The sequence below is a fragment of the Acanthopagrus latus genome, chromosome 6, assembly GCF_904848185.1.
Source record: "Acanthopagrus latus isolate v.2019 chromosome 6, fAcaLat1.1, whole genome shotgun sequence".
Classification (NCBI taxonomy): Eukaryota; Metazoa; Chordata; class Actinopteri; order Spariformes; family Sparidae; genus Acanthopagrus; species Acanthopagrus latus.
The window spans coordinates 12,107,871-12,127,402 of record NC_051044.1 but is presented as its reverse complement, the minus strand read 5'-3'; the positions used below and the strand labels follow the sequence as shown (position 1 = coordinate 12,127,402).

At 43.5% G+C, this 19,532-nt stretch overlaps 2 protein-coding genes across 4 annotated transcripts in view; one reads left to right on the top strand and one right to left on the bottom strand.

Annotated features, from left to right (window-relative positions):
* col2a1b (collagen, type II, alpha 1b) overlaps positions 1-6,837 on the top strand; it is a 50,038-nt gene extending 43,201 nt beyond the window's left edge. For all 3 annotated transcript variants that reach the window (XM_037101515.1, XM_037101516.1, XM_037101517.1), the window contains 11 exons: positions 176-283; positions 840-893; positions 1,347-1,454; positions 2,013-2,066; positions 2,296-2,403; positions 2,713-2,766; positions 2,880-2,987; positions 4,164-4,452; positions 4,741-4,928; positions 5,458-5,700; positions 5,908-6,837. In XM_037101515.1, coding sequence (XP_036957410.1) covers positions 176-283; positions 840-893; positions 1,347-1,454; positions 2,013-2,066; positions 2,296-2,403; positions 2,713-2,766; positions 2,880-2,987; positions 4,164-4,452; positions 4,741-4,928; positions 5,458-5,700; positions 5,908-6,054 — 1,461 coding nt within the window. In that variant the 3' untranslated portion in view covers positions 6,055-6,837. The remainder of the gene's footprint in view (positions 1-175; positions 284-839; positions 894-1,346; positions 1,455-2,012; positions 2,067-2,295; positions 2,404-2,712; positions 2,767-2,879; positions 2,988-4,163; positions 4,453-4,740; positions 4,929-5,457; positions 5,701-5,907) is intronic.
* A 2,558-nt stretch (positions 6,838-9,395) lies between these two features.
* On the bottom strand, positions 9,396-15,069 carry LOC119021305 (leucine-rich repeat-containing protein 3-like). Its single transcript, XM_037101518.1, has 2 exons — positions 14,796-15,069; positions 9,396-13,192 (listed from the first exon to the last, which is right to left on the bottom strand). The coding sequence occupies exon 2, from the start codon at positions 13,112-13,114 to the stop codon at positions 12,257-12,259; it is 858 nt and encodes a 285-aa protein (XP_036957413.1). The 5' UTR covers positions 13,115-13,192; positions 14,796-15,069; the 3' UTR covers positions 9,396-12,256.
* Positions 15,070-19,532: the final 4,463 nt, after the last annotated feature.

Sequence of the window (19,532 nt, the reverse complement as noted above, 5' to 3'; positions counted from 1 at the left end):
GATAAATCAGGCAGCTTGTCAGGTGAACAGTGATTCACTGGGAGGACAAACTGAATGTGTAATTACAGAAGAGTGAACGAACACACTGGTGGATGAATTACATGATGGGAAGTAATGCATGATGCCATATAATTCATGGTGTAGTAATGAGTCATCTCCTCTCCTCTCCTCTCAGGGTGAGCCCGGAAAACAGGGAGCTCCCGGTGGCAGCGGAGACCGTGGACCCCCTGGACCTGTCGGACCGCCTGGACTCACTGGACCTGCAGGAGAGACGGGCAGAGAGGTTAGAGAGTGGCAACACACAGCGTGTGTGTGTGTTAGGAGTCACATCTGCCACGCCGCATGTCGTCCATTACTGAGGCGACAGAATATTAGTCTGGAGGCCAAGCTGATTAAAGTGCTCAAGATTTAGAGCTGGTTCTCTACCAATCTGGAGATCGATGGATCGATGGCTGCATGTCGAAGTTCCCTTGGGCAAGATTCCAAACCTAAATCGTTCCCAGTGGCTGTTTGACCAGCCTGTGAGGACAGAGATATTGTATCGCTCCTGATGAGCAGACTGATCTGAATTAGTGTATGAATGTGTGTGTGTGTGTGAAAGGGTGAATGTGGCATGTGTTGTAAAGCACTTCAAGTTATCAGCAGACAAGGAAAGCGCTATTCAAATGTCCATTAACCACCTATTTTTCATCGTGTATACATGCAATGTGTTTGGACCGTATTATTAATGCAATTTGTTGGAGCAGGGTTCATTATACAGCCGATCTGTATTCAATAGGACATCTGGCCTGTTGGAGGTCAAAGCTATTAACATTTCATGTTGCTCTGTTATCCGACAGGGAAACCCTGGATCTGACGGTCCTCCTGGTAGAGATGGTGCCACTGGAATCAAGGTGAGAAAAACACAGTCAAGCTGCATAAGTCAGATCTCCCTTTCAAATAAGCTGTTGCTCAGGGCAGAGATTATACTCTTATTCTCCTTATGTTGTGAAGATTTGAATTGCATCAGTAACAGGAGTACACTGAATGCAAATAGATGCATTCAAAATAGTTTTTCTTTTTAATGGTGGCTATAGAAATGTAATGTAATGTATTTTTTGGGACTGTTATGCTGTTCCGAGATTTATTCCCTGGTCATCAAATATTGATGCTGATCCAAAGCATCAGTATTTGACTACCTGGATATGAGACTCAACAATCAACTACCACACAATATGCACCTTTAAAGGTGAGAGATTTGCGGAAATCGGTTGATTGTTGAGTCGTAGCGGACCGAAGGTAAACTCTATAGCGAACAGTGACACTTTTATGACATGGCTGACTCTCTGCTGTTCTCTGTGCTGCAGGGTGATCGAGGTAACACTGGTCCCGCTGGTGCTCCTGGTGCTCCAGGTGCTCCCGGCGCTTCCGGCCCTGTCGGTCCCACCGGGAAACAGGGAGACAGAGGAGAGTCTGTGAGTAGCGACGCTGATACAAGTGAAACAGCACTGTTGCCTCTTTCTAACACACCATGCTTGCTGACGTGAAGATGGTGTCTCACTGATCAATAAAAAAAGCAGGGGTCATTTATGCTAATTTCCTGCTGCGGAATATTGTAATGATATGGTCTGAAAGCACACAAGTACATGGGAGGACGTCTCAAGTGTTTTATCCTTGATTAAGTGAGCTGTGGTTGGAGTGGAAAATTGTCCTTCTGTAGGCTCTGGTTCTCATTTACAAGACATGGATTCAGTGTGAGAGAAGAGGTTTTCTACTGTTTTAACATTTTCAGGTGCTTAAATTCATCTTATGGCACAATTATATTATTCAGATTATTCAAATTTTGACCTTAACATCTACCAGAATGCTTTTGGTTCTGAAGTTACAACAGCACTGATAGATGCAGAGGATTTGAATACTGTACATGTTCAGACAAACACACTGTATACATACACACAGCGTGTTAGCAGCCACTTTAAAGAAAGAAACTGGTGGTAACAATCTAATCCTTCTTTTGTTTTTCCTTTTCACAGGGTGCACAAGGACCTGCTGGACCTCCAGGACCTGCTGGAGCCAGAGGAATGCCTGTATGTATCTTAAACATAAATTCAAACACATGTACTTGTTCACTTCTGAATTTCTTGAAGCATTCACACGCAAACGTGAAAACAGAGGTGGTGTATCAACCTTTTCTCAGACAAAATTGCTCAAATCATTCTTAGATTTTGTAAAAGTTCTGTATTCATAAAAGAAAGACAACTATTACAGATATTACAGGACATTCTCCTAATTCGGCTGTTGTCCACTTGTGCTCAGGGACCTCAAGGACCCCGTGGTGACAAGGGTGAGGCTGGAGAATCTGGTGAGAGAGGACAGAAGGGACACAGAGGATTCACTGGTCTGCAGGGTCTGCCTGGACCTCCGGTAAGCATCCAGACTGAATGTAGATCCATGTGCATCCAGACGTTTGGATACTGGTCATATTCATTAAGTGTCATCATCCCTCTGATATTCACTATTTACTATCTGTATTGTATGTTGGAGCCATGTCCAGATCCAGTCTGCATTCATTTCATTAATTATATGATAAAAAAAATTGTTGTTATACACAGCTGAGAAGAGAAAAATAATATGCTGTGTATAAATGTGATATAAAAAAGGTTTTACAAGTCTTGAATCTAACATGAACCCTGCAGAAACCCTGAGGAATGACTGTAATCACTATCTGTTTAGGGTCAAGCTGGAGACCAGGGTGCTACTGGACCTGCTGGACCTTCTGGACAAAGGGTGAGCGCCAGTGCGAACATTTCACGTTCAATTCAAAAACCGATGCAATATGTTTCTTGCGGAGTGCCTTTGGTGTTTAACATCAAGAGTTTCCCCCCCGTCTGTGTATGTAGGGACCACCTGGACCCGTTGGCCCTGCTGGAAAGGATGGAAGCAACGGTCTGCCAGGACCCATTGGACCCCCCGGACCTCGTGGTCGCAGTGGAGAGACCGGTCCCTCTGTGAGTACACCTGAGAACTTCTTCTGCCTGTGACGTTGATCGCAACAAGCTGAAAAAAAAAACATTTTAGCCAACAAATCTGACTGTTACATGCACGTTATCAATTATGCAATTCAGAACGCCTACAGAATTGAAATAGCGAGTGCCTGATTGTAAAATTGACGCCACATAATAAATATCAGGAGCACCAGGTGCAAGTCATGCTGTCACTGGGTTAAAACTGAACGCAGTGGTGTTGCCTAGCTCATGCACATCCCATATGATGTGACCTGCTGAAACACACTTCACTGAGTCATCTTTATATTCAGTGTAACCCTTTTTTTAGTCCTTCCTTCCTTTTCTGTCACTGTACATTATGTGCTCGTGCGAAATATCTCAAGTGCAATAATTAAATATGAATTGAGGAAGGTCTTCGATTGATCAAAAGTTAGACTAGCTTGAAACTAACTGGCTGAGCTCAAATATCGGGGTAACATGAGGTTGAAGTTTTAATACCACTCGAAGATTTAAGAGTCAAGTAAAATTATGTTTCACGTACTGACATACTGTATGACAGTTAATTTTAGACATATTAGAAATAGTTCAGTCATTGAAGACATTCGTTATTTTGTCTTTATGTCACAGTGGCGCCACACTAGCGAATGCTTGCGAGACACATTTGGAAACATTTGGAGTCGCTTTGAAAACAAGCTTCAAAACTTATCACAACAACTTCTTTGTATTATATATACACAAGCTATCATGTCTTTTGATACTAAACTTGGCATTAAAATGAAAAAGATCACGAAGACATACCCATAAATAAAAAAGATCAAAATATATCGCAAATACTGCTTTTAATAGATATTTAAGTGGATCTCAAAAACAGAAGCGAAACACTTCAATAAATGTCAAAATAAAAAACACTAAATAAGATGTAGCAGGGACTCCAGTTGGCTCCTCTTGAGCTTGTTTGGAACTCGTGCAAACCAAGAGCGAAGTCTCAGACAAGAAAATTGAAATGAGACGAGAGAGCAGACTGCAGAACAGATGGCAGCATTTCCTGCGCCCATTGTGGGGGATGAGGAGGGAGGGGAAAAGAATAATCCGTCGTTTGTGAGACTAGACAAGTTATAAATGTCAGAACGACTTGTGGTGCCAAATATAACCCGTCCATCTTTCTTCTTTTCCTCTCAGGGTCCCCCCGGAAACACCGGACCCCCCGGTCCTCCTGGTCCCCCCGGTCCTGGCATTGACATGTCTGCCTTCGCCGGTCTCGGTCAGACTGAAAAGGGCCCTGATCCTCTCAGGTACATGAGGGCCGACCAGGCTTCCGGAAACCTCCGTCAGCACGACGCCGAGGTCGACGCCACTCTCAAGTCTCTCAACAACCAGATCGAGAACATCCGCAGCCCCGAGGGATCCAAGAAGAACCCGGCTCGCACCTGCAGAGACCTGAAGCTCTGCCATCCCGACTGGAAGAGCGGTGAGTGACACTGAGAGGAATTGGCCAGATTGGGATGAGATGATGTAGTAGAAGTAGACAAGTTTATATTACAGGACACTCTTGTGGCTCAATATTAAGGTTGAATATAGTTTGTGTAGTCGAAAAGTGTTCGGATGTGGCTGATTCATATTTGGTTTATCGAGATATCAGAATTACACCATATTCCATAACATTATACAACACATTCGCAATGACCTATATGCAGAGGGAGAGTATATAGAATCCCTGAAGCTGATGTCATTTGTTTGGGGGGGTTTTTTCCTGCAGGAGAGTACTGGATTGATCCCAATCAGGGCTGCACCATCGATGCAATCAAGGTCTTCTGCAACATGGAGACAGGAGAGTCCTGCGTCCAGCCCAAGCCTAACAGCATCCCTCGCAAGAACTGGTGGTCCAGCAAGAGCAAGGACCGCAAACACGTCTGGTTCGGAGAGACAATGAATGGAGGATTCCACGTAAGTAGTTGAGCTGAATCATCCCCTCTTCTACTCTGAGTGCTTCAAATATAATCACAAACCGACGCGTGACAGTGGCATTATATTATAATTCTAGGGCACAGTCTTTTCTCTTAAAAAGAAGTCCTGTAGTCTCAATGCGTGCCTGGGTCGGCTCCTGACATGGTGCAGATAATAAGTGTGAAGAAATAATAGATCCACTCTGATTATTGAAGAGCTGTGAAATTGGATTTTTACCAATGAGGAACACGGAAATCCAGGTGGAAATCTGCCTCATAGAATATAATTTTCAGTACAAAAAATCTGCACAAAAAAAAAAGTAGCTTAACTCTTGGCCATCTTGCTTTTGCTCCAGTGGTTCAACTTCTCACCTTGACGCAGTGACATACAGGCGTACTCCAGGACCCTGCGATGTCACTGCAATCACATGCGAATTCTATATATTGTGTCTAGCAATAATAGCAGCCATAACGACAGAGATATTAACCGTCATCCTCACGTCCTCCCTCTCACCTGCTGCCCAATACAGTTCAGCTATGGTGACGACAGCCTGGCAGTCAACACCGCGGCCATTCAGATGACCTTCCTGAGGCTGCTGTCCACCGAGGCGTCTCAGAACCTCACCTACCACTGTAAGAACAGCGTGGCCTACATGGACGCCTCAGCGGGCAACCTGAAGAAGGCCGTGCTGCTGCAGGGCTCCAACGACGTGGAGATCAGGGCCGAGGGCAACAGCCGCTTCACATACAGCGTGATGGAGGACGGCTGCACGGTAAGACAGGACAGATTCGTCATAATACACACGCATGTGCTAAATCAAGTGTAAATGATATTCAAATTTGGACATGATTCACTTTCTCTCCACGACAGTCACTAAAGTCCGTCTCACTCTCTGGTCACCAAGTCGGTCTCATTGTCTGAAGTTTCAGAGAACATAGGTAATTTAACAGCTGTTGTGATTTTCCTTCCCTCTGCACAGAAACACACGGGACAGTGGGGCAAGACAGTGATCGAATACAGATCGCAGAAGACCTCTCGTCTGCCCATCGTGGACATTGCCCCCATGGATATTGGTGGAGCGGATCAGGAGTTCGGAGTGGAAGTCGGCGCAGTCTGCTTCTTGTAAAGAAACGAGAGGGGATAGAAATATAGAAAAGAAAGGAGAAGTGGAAATTTGAAGAAAAAAAAAGAAAGAAAACCAAGATGAAAGAGGAGCCCACTTCAGATGATGGAGAGGAGAGAAAGAGTGAAAAAGAAAAATCAAGACACTTTTTTTTAAAATGGGACTTTTTTTCTAAGTAAAAAGTGCTTTTTTCCAAGTCGAACTCCGTAGGATATCTGCACTGATTGGCACCAGCAACTGTCGTCTGTGATTTCATCCAGCATTGCTTCCAGTCAACTCCCCCTCCCCTCCCCTGCCCTGCCCACCCGTTTCTACGGACATACTCCCCTAAAAAAAGCCCCCACGTCTTCAATGTGGGTGAACAGCAAACCCACTTCCCCACCTAACCCCACCCCATGAACAAGAAGGAGGAAGTACAAGGAGAGAACGGGAACATACCAGGGAACAAGAGAGAGAGAAAAATGTGTCGGTGTTATTTATTTATTGTTTAGGTTTGGGTCCCAGGTGTGGTAGGACTGAGTTTGTTGCTAAGTAATAAAAAGCCCACTTACACATATTTAATAAAGAATACCCACCAACTTCCTCTCCTACATCCTCCTCTTTTCTAACCCCCCTTCCCCATCACTCCTGTACCATATCCACTAAAGCATACATATCTCTTTGAAACCAAAAAAAAAAAATCTAGCGACATAGAAAGTTCAGGTGTTCCTATTTCTACCACCACAGTGTGTATCGAAAAAGTTACTGTGTATTATAATAAAAGTCAATGGTGCTATTGTTGTAAAACAGTCTGTATTTTTTAAAAACAACCAGATACTCATATGTAGTGACGTGTATATATGTATATATATGTATATGTGTGTATACATATATATACAGTTTGTCGGAGAGAGCATCTCACCCTGGGATTTTGGATTTCAGGGTGAGAAATGTCCCTGCCTCACCCCCCACCCTCCTGCTTCAACTCCCCCCCTTATGTAAACAATCGTACCCATGGTGAAATCAATTTGGAATTAATACAGAATTTAATTTCCTTTTTTTTTTGTTTGTTTGTTTTGATATTTTAAAAGCTACCTCACACTAAAATAAACCTTCACAAATCAAACTAAGGCCTCCCCCCCCCATGTTTCTCTGCATACAGAAGCCCATGTTTCAGATGAATATGTGACCAATACCTTTGGCCCTGAAAGCCCAGTCTGCTGCCCCCTGACCTTTGACCCCGCCCCCATCCCTCTCTACTTCCTCCCATCAGTCCCCTCACACAGGGCGTGCCCTCTGCCTCGGCGCACACCCTCACTACACACACGCGGTTGAAGAGAGAGATCCAGGGTGTGTTTGACTTTGTTGCTCCGGTCCTACAGCCAAGCGCAGAGGGCTCATTTGTGTGAGGTTGTGTATATTTTTTATTATTAATAATAGTATTATTATTAATAATAATAGCATTATTATATTATTATGATCATGACTTGTTTTTGTTACGTTTTAATTAATGTAAATTGGAAATAAAAGACAAAACCAAGTAACAGGCTGAAGTTGCTTTTTATTTATACCCTGTTTTGTCCCCCCCGTGTTGAAATATCTGGGGCAATGGTTTTGACTCATCCGCCCTCCCACCAAAAGAAAATTCCTTTTTAAAAAAAGTCACATCTAATCATTTCACTGTGCCTTGTGTTTTTTGTGGTGATATATTTCCAGGGGGAGAAACACCTCAGATTTCAAGGAAAAGGCAGTGGAGAGATGGATGAAATGTGGGGTCATTTTCATTTCTGTTGGGTGAAATGTGAGAAACAAAACAAAGAAAAAGTTGAAGGAGGAGGTGGTGAGAGTTCCTTTCATGTATTTTCATGTAAAATAGTTGTTTTCAATCATTTCCTTTCAACGCATGGTAGAGCAGAAATAGGAAAACGCTGCCACGCATGATCAGCTCATTCTGTGAATCGTTGTCTTGCTGTACTTCTTTTACTTCATCCTCTTTTTCGACCTACTGTAGCAATAAAAGGTAGAAGCATTTCTCTGAATGAAGTAGAGCAACGTTTCTTTAATGTTTTATACATTTTTTGTTGTTTTTTTCTTTTTTCTTAAAATGACTTTTTTGGGTAGATTGTTTCTTATTTGATGTAATGGTTTCTGATCTATGACTTTTAACCTTGTCTGATTAATTATCGACATACAAACAGGAGAGAAAACAAATCACTGGGACAGAAATACATCAACAATAAAAAAAAAAAGTACCTACAGAAAAAAACAGCACACAGACGGCATGCTTGGTTCTTGAGTTCTGGATTATCCACATGGGACCATATTCACACAGCGGCCATTTTCCTCCGGACTCACACTTGTGGAGGGAAAAGTCAAATATCATCAATTTCAAGGTTTTAAGATTTATATACATGAAGGAATTTAATTGCTTTCTGATTAGCAACTGCAAAGACAACAAAAAACTTGAAAAATCCAGATGTATGTAACAACATTTGATAACCGATTGGATTTCATTTGAAAACAGCTAACGTTAGCATCTAACCACATCCAAGCTAACATTACTGTCTAGTGTTACACCTGTCTAGGACACATTTCTATAAGCCTCAAAAAAAAAAAAACCTGCAACATTAGCTGAGATTTTATTTAATGCTAACGTTAGCTAATGGGTTGCTAATGAAGTCCTAATATCCAGAAATCAGTCAGCATCTATGCACTTCCATTTCCCTCTTCTAAAATTCAGAGGGTTTTTTTTGTATGGGTTTTCCATTATATGCCTGTGTGTTAAACAGGCTTAAGATATTTACACATTTTGATCTACGGCATAAAATACATCATTAGAAATATCCCACTACTGAATTGTAAGGTGATTATGTGCCTTTAAAAAAGGCAGTTGCAAACCTTTAACTGTAACTGTGCAGTAAGACGCTCAGCGGCGGTCACTCTTAAATTATATAACCACACTCTCTGTCTGTTCATAGCCTAACATTAGCTTTTTACTTCTAGCGATTTAATTTAGGCTTCAAAACGTGTGAGGATTAAAAACTTGTGTTTCTACAAGTTTGTGTCGACAGTAATCCAAAATCCAATAGACTTTTTGTCGAGGGAACCAGGGCTCACAAAAATCATTATCCCAAAGGCACTCTTTTCATCACTGATCAATGGTGAAAAAGTGAAATAATAATCATTCGTCAGATTCCTTGTGACTTAAAATCTGGAATGCAGCAGTATGACACTTGAGCTTCCTAATCTGAGTGTGTTGTCCGGGAAAATGGCCACTGTGAGAATATGGTCTAATGTACCTTAACAAGCTAAAAGGGGGTTAAAGATCAATGTTATGAAGTCATTCAGGAAACCGAACTCTGGCATAATGATTCGACAAATTATTTATAGACAGATAACATTTAGGACATATGTGAAGTTACACCAACAGTGTTTTACATATTAATCAGTTTTCTCCTGAAACTCACAGAACAAGTGTCTGACATCGTACTACAATCTTTTACCCTGTGTTCTACCAACCAAGAACAGGTTTTAACATGAACCAGTCATCATGACAATATTAAGGTTTAGTTTAACTGCATCTAAGCTCTACTTCACAGCATCGCTCCCTCCTGAACAACATGAGCTTAGACCTGCTTTTTCTCTTTAAGTTACAAATCACATACACCATACATTTAGCACATTACAATACACAGATAGTTGTCCTATTCTAGGTTTGGCCTTGGCTCTTAAAACATTTCCAACCCAATTGTTAGATAAATCTGGGGCACGGGCATGTTTTATTACATCTATGAGCAATTAAAGGGTTGTAACTGTACACTTAAATCCATCACAGAGTAAAGAAACATGAATACGATTAAGAGTGTACAGACACGCTAATGTCTCTGTGAGGCTGTGGTATTTAGGCACTCCGGTGCTTTGAGCTAAATGCTAACGTAAGCATGCTAACTTACTTTGCGAGGCAGCTAGGTTCGTGAGATCACTCAATCATGTGACCTCACCAATCCATCTTGCCTTTGCGCTTGTGGCCGAACCCCTGTAGTATGACCAAACAACAATGGCGGCCCCTCACAGGTTATCACAGATGCTGCTTTAGCATCTATGCTATACCAGAATTGGAAAAAAAGGCAATAAAGGCTTTTGTCTATGGAAAAGTTGTCTCTCGAATGGCTTCGTAGAGGGTCTGGAATACCAACATGATATGTTGGTAGCACTCACCTAGTACATCATAGGTCATATGGCTTGATCTGATTGGTTGTAGTCAGGCTGCATCAACAGTGATTGACAGATGGTTCGTCCAATCACCTGCCAAGTATTTATGGAAAGTGCCTCCCCTTTTCCAAACAGTTTCTAGGGGCTACCTCCAAAACGACCATCTGGCGTGTCAGGTTACATGCTAACATGCTCACAATGATAATGCTAACATGCCGATGTTTAGCAGGTGTGCAGGTGTTACATGACTGTTAGCATGCCAACATTTGCTATTTAGCACTAAACACGAAGTACAGCTAAATCTAATGGGATTATTATACATTTCGGATGCATTAAATTAGAAGAAATTTGGAAAATGATGGCCCACGGGATAACCAAAGTAATTAAAATACATCCAGAGCGGAACATTATTTTCCTGGCCACATTGTTGACCGTCACATCAAATGTCTGTCATGGCCATCCCAGAACTTTGTTGCTAGCAGCTAACATCCTCTTAAACCGCTGTTTCCCAACCTATTTGGCTTTTGACCCCTTAAAACGAAGTCTTTGTTTTCAATAATTTTTAAACGGCTAGAAGCGCCTGAAGCTATCCAATAATTTGTAGGAACAAAAACATTAAATATCTGGAAAGAGGTGAACCTAATTTTGAATAATCTCGTGACCTCTCTGATTTAATTTGCAAGCTCTTTATAGGGTTGACAACCACTGAACCTAAACACACACTGAATGTTGGTGATTATCAAACAGTTTCTATTTGTAACAGTGAAGTATGACAAACACTCATATCATGAACCGCACCATACACCCTCCCCTGCTACAGTAAATATGATGACAATGAACTCAAGCACACTGAAAACATGTGTAATCCAGTCAGGAGCGGCATTTATCTAACATGACAGGGGGTTCAATGTACTAACTGATGACTAATGATTCCATTTATTATCAAAGTGCTTTGCTTATTTTTACAGTGGCTTGAAAAAAAAAAGAAATCAATTTTTGAAAACAGCCTATGTGGAAAATGGGAGCGAGTACGATTTGTACACGGCAATCAGTGCAGAGACTGAAAAGCAGCACTCGAGAGATTAATTAAAGCCAAACTAAACCGCCTCCCTCAGGATAAATGGTTTTAACAATCTTATGTATAACAACACTCCACTTCTAAATCAGGATTGTGAAATTTTCTCAGTGGCAATCATGAACATTAAGCTGTCCAGATATTTTAGTGCTGATTGCGGCAGCTCGGAGACAAAATGCTTCACCTCCAGCTCTAATGGCTTCCTGAGAGTAAATTTAGATCAGCACTTCCCCACTGGCACCAAAACAACTGGCTTAGAAACCGTGTATTGGTCGCGGCTTGCACAGCATCCGTGCAAAGCAGGAATTATCATAGTTAAACTGTTGGGTTCTTTTTTTACAGAATGCACAAAAACTCCACATGAACGCACACAAACAAGCAATTAGATGAGGACACACACTCGAGTTTGCACATCCTCCTATTCGACCTTATAAACAGACTCCAGCTGATTAATGCCTTTCATGTCTTCATTAAGGGTCAGTTGGTCAAAGACTCCTAATTAGAGCTTAATGAGAGATAAAAGACCCCAGCGTGAGGCATGCTGGGAGACAGAGAGAGGGACTGGGGAGGGAGATAGAAGGTTATTAAGTTCAAACGATTTTCTCTCTATTCTCATTCCCTTCTTTCATCTTCCGCTGCACATTTTGCTTCCACTCGCTTTCTCTCGTTGCACATGGTAGAGCGAGTGAACGATTACACACTTCTTATCAAATTTCATAAAGGTAATGAAATAAAAAGAAAAAGAAAATGGGGGGGGGGGTCTCAGCAGTAACAAAATGTAAAGAAGCATTCACAAAACACAGCTGTTCCTCTTTATCAGCGTCTTCCACAGTCAGCTTACGGTAACTCCACACAGCGTCTTTATAAAGATTCTCTCGTCGCTCTCCACAAAAATGGGATTAGACTATTGTTCCATTTAAATTACAGCTGAGCCGGAGTTCAGAAACCAGTGCTCAGAGTGTCTGTCTCTGTCGGGGTCTTGCGTGGGCTGGGCAAACTCTTCAGGTACTCCAAATGCCTCCGGGCCTCGGCTTGGTTCTGCCTCACATAGTACACCACATATACAATGACCATGAAGAACCAAACAAACATCGTCACCAGCATGGCCACATCGGTGGTTTTCCTCTGCAGGCTGCAAAAGTTCACCCCGGAATCCAACAGTTTGACGAGCGGTTGACCTGCGTGCTCGCCCTGCGACCCCGGGTCCTCCCACCTGCTCCCCTCACCCAGCCCCCGCACAGAGCTCTCGCAAATGATCCCATTCACCGTCTCGGGCTCCAGGTTCAGACTCTCCATCAGCTCCTGGAGGGCGCAGTCACAGTGCCAGGGGTTGTGGTAGAGGCGTGTCTTTGCACGAGTAGAGCCAAACTCCTCCCTGTTGGCCTGCCTCAGCTGGTTGTGTGAGAGGTCCAGCAGGCGCACCTCGGGGCCCAGATGCCGCAAGGCCCCTGAGGCCAGCGAGTCGATACGGTTGTGGGACAGGTACAGGTCCCGCAGGTGGATGAGGTCGGTGAAAGCCCTTTCTGGGATGTTCCGGATGTAGTTGCGTTCCAGGTGGAGGGAGACCGTTTCTGGTGGGATCCCCTCCGGGATCTCCCGCAGCCCAGCATCTGAGCACAGCACCGTGGCCGTGTCCCAGGCACAGTGGCAGCTGTCCGGGCACTGCGGGGACGCTTGGCCCCACAGGGAAGAGAACAAAAGCGAGACGCACAGCCAGGAAGGAAGATCCACTCCTTCACCTCTCCGTCTTCCTCCACTGCTGCTGGTACGTCTCTCCTCACACCAGCCTGTACACATCGCCTCACCATAGCCCCCTGAGCCACACCAGGTCCCAATCAGACGCCTCACGCGGTCGCACAAGCAGAATCTGACAGACTGGAGGGGGGGTGAAAAAAAAGGGTCAGTCTGGAACAGATTACGCTCTTCACAAACCTGTCAAACACAGTCAGAACAAACGCGGACAGGAGATTATGATGTTCAGGAGGACGAGGAGAAAAAAGGTCAGTGGGTACAGACCGACAATGAAATGAGCTTAAAGCCGGTTTATCTGAAAAACACTGTGAATGCAGGCACCATGATGCAAAAGTACCAAGGCATATAAAAGGACAATTTCTGTGTAGTTTCTGATAGTTTATTCAATCTAATATAGGTTGAACTAACTCTTGTATTTCCACATTAAAAGGACATTAATCATTCAACATGAAGTCCTCCTGCTCTCTCTCTCTGTCTCTGCACAACTCCAATTGAAGAGCAGAAGAAAAACATCAGATTACACTCATCAATACATGTTCATCTCATTTATCCTTCTATTTATTTTCCCATGATGCCAAAGCCCCTTAATCATAACCCATGGGCGGAGGGGTGCATTGTACGGATCGATAGCCCAAGTATTGCCTGCTGCACTATTAACAGCAGGAACATCAATCCTGCCCGTGTCCCACAGTGTCAATAAGTGACAGAGCTGGATGTGGGGAATAAGCCAGCAGTCGTCTGGGTGTTAGCATCTGCTCACCACTCCTGCTATCAGGAGGTGGAAGACCACTGGAGGATGCGTTACGTGCGTTATGTGTGTTAAGATATTTTCATCCGCCTGACCTCCCGTCTATGTGGGTCTGTGAATGGTGTCAGTTTGTTTGGGACAATCCAATCACACGTTTTCCAGAACATTTTCTGAGCAGCAGCAGCAGAAACCCCCCCCCCCAAATCCCTGAATCTGATTAGAACACCATCCTTTTAAAGGTCAAGCACTTCCTGCTTTTTCTCTCCCCCCCTTATAATAAAATCAAAGCTGTCAGGTGTTTTTTTCAATTTTGCTGCAAACACTAACAAGAAGGGCTTCAACCTCTGACTAACACTGGCCTAGATTTAGCTGATAAGCCTAAAGGTGACAGACAGAGCTCACTGACTGACTGACTGACTGACTGGCAGCACTGTGCTGTCCATCAAGTGGCACAGTGTGTTTCACCAGCAGAGCTCACCACTCATTATCCCTCCTGTTATTAACATACTGATGCTGATGCATGCAAATCCCCAATTAACAAAAAAAACAATCATCTGCTGCATAATTATGAGGTTGAAAGAGGAGGAACACGGAGGGGCTCAGACGGCAGCCTGCTTACAATAACATATGTATATTATAACTTCATTTAGAGGCTGTGCCTGCTGTCTGAATCCGAGTTCAGCTCCAGAGCATACTGCATTTTTTTTTTTTTTTTTATCGGATTAACCTGCGCTGATAACATTAGCGGGTAAATTTAATTTTACTTTAAAATGAACATTGATCTGAAACAGGTCAGGTGGTCGCGAACCCCCAGATTACGGCAGGCAAACAAACGAGCGTTGGACGCAAGTTTCAAGTCCTAAAAAAATTAAGTTAAAAGTCGCTTTACCGTAATAAAGTTGACGCAAATTAGAAAACACGTCAATAACACACATTTATAAGAATTATTATTTAGTTCTTTTTTTTCAGTAGACTTACCTGTAAAATGGTTTCCGGTGGAGTTTTAAGATCTAAAAAGTGCAGAAAGGTTTTTTGTTTGTTTTTTTTAAGAAAAAAAAGAAAAAAGAAAATCCATTTCCAGTTCTCCTTCAGATTCTTCTCCCGACAGCAGAGACTGGAAATCCTCTTCTCTTCCCTCTTCAGTGTGGATACATTTGTGTGTGGGGGGGGAAAGAAAAAACAAAACAAACTAACAACAAAAAAAAACTATGCGTGGAAACTATGTGAGCATCCTCAGTAGTGGATCCGTGGTGTGTCGCCTGCAGACGGCTTCATCACTGACTGCCGTTAACAGAGGGTAGTTATAGCAACAAAGATGTGGGGCAAACTATCCCTCCTCCCTCCCTCCTCCCCTCCCTGCATGTGTGACCGAACAAAAAAAAAAAAAAAAGAGGTGTGCCATCATGAGTCCTCTGTTTCTAGAAGACATTGGTCGCCTCTACAGTAGAAACTGACTTAGTTAGCTGCAGGTAAATTTAGATTATTATGCTCTATTCTTGTGAGATCTGATTGAATCCATGGGCAGGTTTTACGCACAGGTGAGGAAGACAGAAAGAAGAAGAATACACAACAGCCTTTATACCTGAAATAAAAATTGTCAGACTAGAAACATTATTTTCTATCTGCTGCCTGATGGAGCCCAAAGAAAACAACATTAAAAAGGGAAGGCGCCTCTCTCTCTCACTCTCAGTCTCTCTATCATTCATGTCTGTTGGATTTTTTTTTTTTATTTTTTTATCCGAGGTCAAGAGGGAAAAGAGCTCATCTATCCCCGTGTGAGGAGCAGATACACTGTACATCAAGTACAAAGTGAGGATTTATTCCAACATGAGGGTAAACAAGAGTTCATAATTCCTCACACATGCACGCGCTGACAAACACGGGAGAGGTCGACACATGGAAACCCTGAGAAACGCGCGTCTCCATATTAAAAGTATGAGCGGGCGCGCGCACATACACACACACACACATACACACACACACACACAGTGATGGCAAATGTTATTCATGGAGGTTTACTCTCAGGGATCAGCGCCGTGCTCTCGCTTTTGCTTTTTCTACTATGAGCAGTGAGAATATCCGCCGATCTACAGAGGAGCCCTCGGGGGAGGAGAGGAGAGGAGAGGAGAGGGGAGGGGAGGAGAGGAGAGGGGAGGAGAGGAGAGGGGAGGGGAGGAGAGGGGAGGGGAGGAGAGGAGAGGGGAGGGGAGGAGAGGAGAGGGGAGGAGAGGAGAGGAGAGGAGAAGGACGGGTCTGACAGCCCTGATGGCACCTCGTCTCCCTCCTCCCCTCCCAGTCAGTCCTGCTCCCATCAACCTGCTAAAATACGATGACATTTCCCCCTCCCGCTAAATATAATACAGCATGCTGCAAGTGGAATACATTTTTGTGTGAATGTTCTGCCCTTGACGGGTGATTTTCTCCGCGGTTGCCAGACACACAGAGGCTGCAGACAGGCACTGTTGTGGCACAAAACCCCGGGGGGAGGGAGGGGGTAAATCGGGGAGGACGCGCGCGTAATGACAGCGCACATGATTGCGGAGAGAGAAAGTCTTCCACATTGTGTTTGCATTTTAAAGTTCCCCGAGCTGGGAGCGAATTGCACCGTGTGATGGCTGAGAAGTTCAATTTTGCAGCAAGAAAAAAAAAAAAGAAAGAAAGACAGACAGACAGAAATGGGGAAAAGAAATGAGTTGGAGACGAGGACGGTGGTTTATTCACCGGAGGAAGCCGCGCTGAAAGATGTACACGGTGCGAGGAGCAGTTAGTTGATGACAATGTGAACTCTGCTGGAAAAACCCCACTGCGGTGAAGTGAAGTGAAGCAGTTTGGCATCATCTGGTTTTTGGTTGTAGTCCTCCGAGGTAGAGGGGGTGGGGAGTGTGGGGGTAAAGCTGACTGAACCGTACATAAATCTGTAAACTTGATGGGAGGCAGTTGGAAAAGTATCTGACAGCTAGTGACAGAAATCAAGTCCTCCAAGCATGAGTATGATTGTTGGAAAAAAAAAAAAAAAGAGAGAGAGAGAAAAGGACAGAATACATGTCCTGGCTGCATGGAGGGAGAGCAGGGCTCATGGAGTTGAGGGGGGAGAGAGAGAGAGAGATGTAAAAAGCAGCAGAGCATTTCTTGTAAGCAGCCTGTCATTCTCTGGAGACTGAATCCACTAACAACAGGTCAGGCGGGGGGCAGGTGTTTCTGCTGAGGCTCTCAGTGGCCATTTTTCCACAGTGGGGCCACCTGGGACTCTGCAGGTCTGGAGCCGTCTTTTAAAAAAAAAGTGCTTACGACCGAGGACCAACACAAAGGTGCTGGTCTTGTTGCTGTGTTGTTAGAAACCTACAACGCAGATGGGAAAAAAAAAAAAACATCTCTGCTGACAAAACAAAGTATTAAAAAAGAAATGTTGCCTTGTAGGTAGTTTGGGTGACAGGAGAAGGACTTAGTGCTGGCAAGAGAAAAAAAGACACAGCACAGGCAAAAATAAAAATAAAATGCAAACAGTCAGGAGAAGGCTTTGGATTGAAAAAAATAATAATAGTTAAGTCAGAGCGTCTTGTGATTTCCTGTGCATTCAGACGAATGCACTTGATCATGAATAAGCCTGAAATTGTGTGCGTGCGAGTGTAAAATGGTGGCCAGAAACTCAGATCAATACATTCTAGGTCTGTTTTTCCCTCTTTGGGTTTGATGTTTCTCTCAAAGTGTCGGCAATTACCTCGCTGTGGTGAATACACCTTTGCTGTCTCCTTTTTCAGTGAGCTATAGCTGGAAGGGGGGGGAGAGAAAGAGGAGAGAGAAAAAGGGCCATCTTCTGTATCTCCCAAAACAAGCCAGCACTGTTTGGCAGAGATTACAATATCAACCATGTGACTGTAAAAAGGCTGTCACAAATGTGTATAGATTGGATTGAGACCTTGGCTGAGGTCCAGCACAATAGAGAGCGGAGTAATAATACTAAAATGAATGTGTGTGTGTGTGTCTGTGAGGGAGACAGAGGTAGTGTGGAAAATAAGATGCAAGAGGAAGAGCAGCCTTCCAAAGCTATTAAAAATAGCCGCTGCACTCTCAGCTGAAATGGAGACAATAACTCAGCAGCTGAAACTTGAGACTAAATATAGATTATGTGGTACAGTAAGTGCTGTATAATTGCAGCAATTATCCCTCCAGCTAAAGGAGCAGTTTGCCCCCAAAATCAACTATATGTATTTTTTTTTCCCCCTCTTACCTGGAGTGGCATTTATCCGTCGGAATAATTTTGGTGTGAAATGCTGAGTTTTGGAGTTAGTGGCCGTAGAGATGTCTGCTTTCTCTCAAATACAAGATAATTAGATGACACCCGGCTTGTGGTGCGCAAAGCTAAAGAAAACACATTTTAAAAAGTGAACAGAAATGTCTCTTCCCAGCAAAGCATGACCTTGTTACTTGAGATAATTCACAGACTTCGTGTGAGCAAAAAGAAACATGAATGATGAGTTATATATTCCACTGCCTTTCTGGACCCGTCCTGCTCTGCCTCTAATTCATTGATTGCGTCGGTGTTAATGTAAGTTAACAGTTCAAGTCAAGAGTAGAGGCCGCAGCATGTGAAGCTCTGATTATATGCTGTAGTTACTTCAGTAAAACACACAGTCCTCTTCTGCCCGTCTGCTGCTGTTCCTTCACAGTCTTGAGTGTCTCTGGGACCAGCTGCCCAGCGAACTACTGGCTTGTCCGCTCTGCCAAACTAGCCCAGAGACACTACAGCTCTCACAGTTTAAGAGGTCGGTGTGTTTACTGGGGAAACTACAGCTCAAAATCTGCAGTATCAGTACGATCACTAGCTTTTTAGTTTCACAGAGCATCAAAAACACAACCCGTCAACACCAGACAATAAATGAACGGGCTAGCTAGCCAAATCCAAATCTTGCCTTATTTGTGGTTTGATTAAAAACTGCCATTCCTGCCACGAAAATGTCTTCTTTCTTTTTTTTTGCAACAGGAAGAAGCCGCGTATTAAGTGTAATCAACTGCTTTTCTTGCTTTCACTTGTCAAAAACGTGACGGATGTAAAAAGCAGAGAGCAAGGGTCAAAAAAGCCATCAAGGCATTTGTAACGTGGAAGGAAGCGCGGTTTGATCGTGGAAAGCTGACAGACCAGGCCCATGACTGAGAGAAGCTGTGGGATCTGTAAACACTAACGCATGAGCAGCTAGCTCACGTTAAGTAGTTCAATTAAAAAAGACGCCATTAACGTTTACATCCAGCCCCGTCACGAGCGCCAGCCTCTTCTCCATGAGTAGATGCACGCCTCCCTCTGTGCTGTGATACGGCTGACAGGTGTAGTTTAATATAACGCAAAATAGTTCCTACATGAAACTGCTCACAAGTCTGTTGATTATCTTGAGTAACTTGGTCATGATTTCTGGAGATGGACAAACTGTTGAGTTTTGAGCACCACAAGCAGAGTGTCATCTAGTGTAACTATATTTAAGAGACGGCAGACATCTCTATGGATGAATGAATCTCCAAAATTCAGCATCTCACACCAACACAATCTAGATTGATATATAGCCTTACAGGTAAGAGGACAGATATGTATTTTTGATTTGTGGGCGAACTGTCCCTTTAAAATGGGTAATCAATGTTTGCATTTCTGACCAGCATCCAGCCAGAGCGCACAAAAGCATTTTTCTGTTTCAATTGAGAGCGAAACAAAGAAAGCAGAAGACAGAC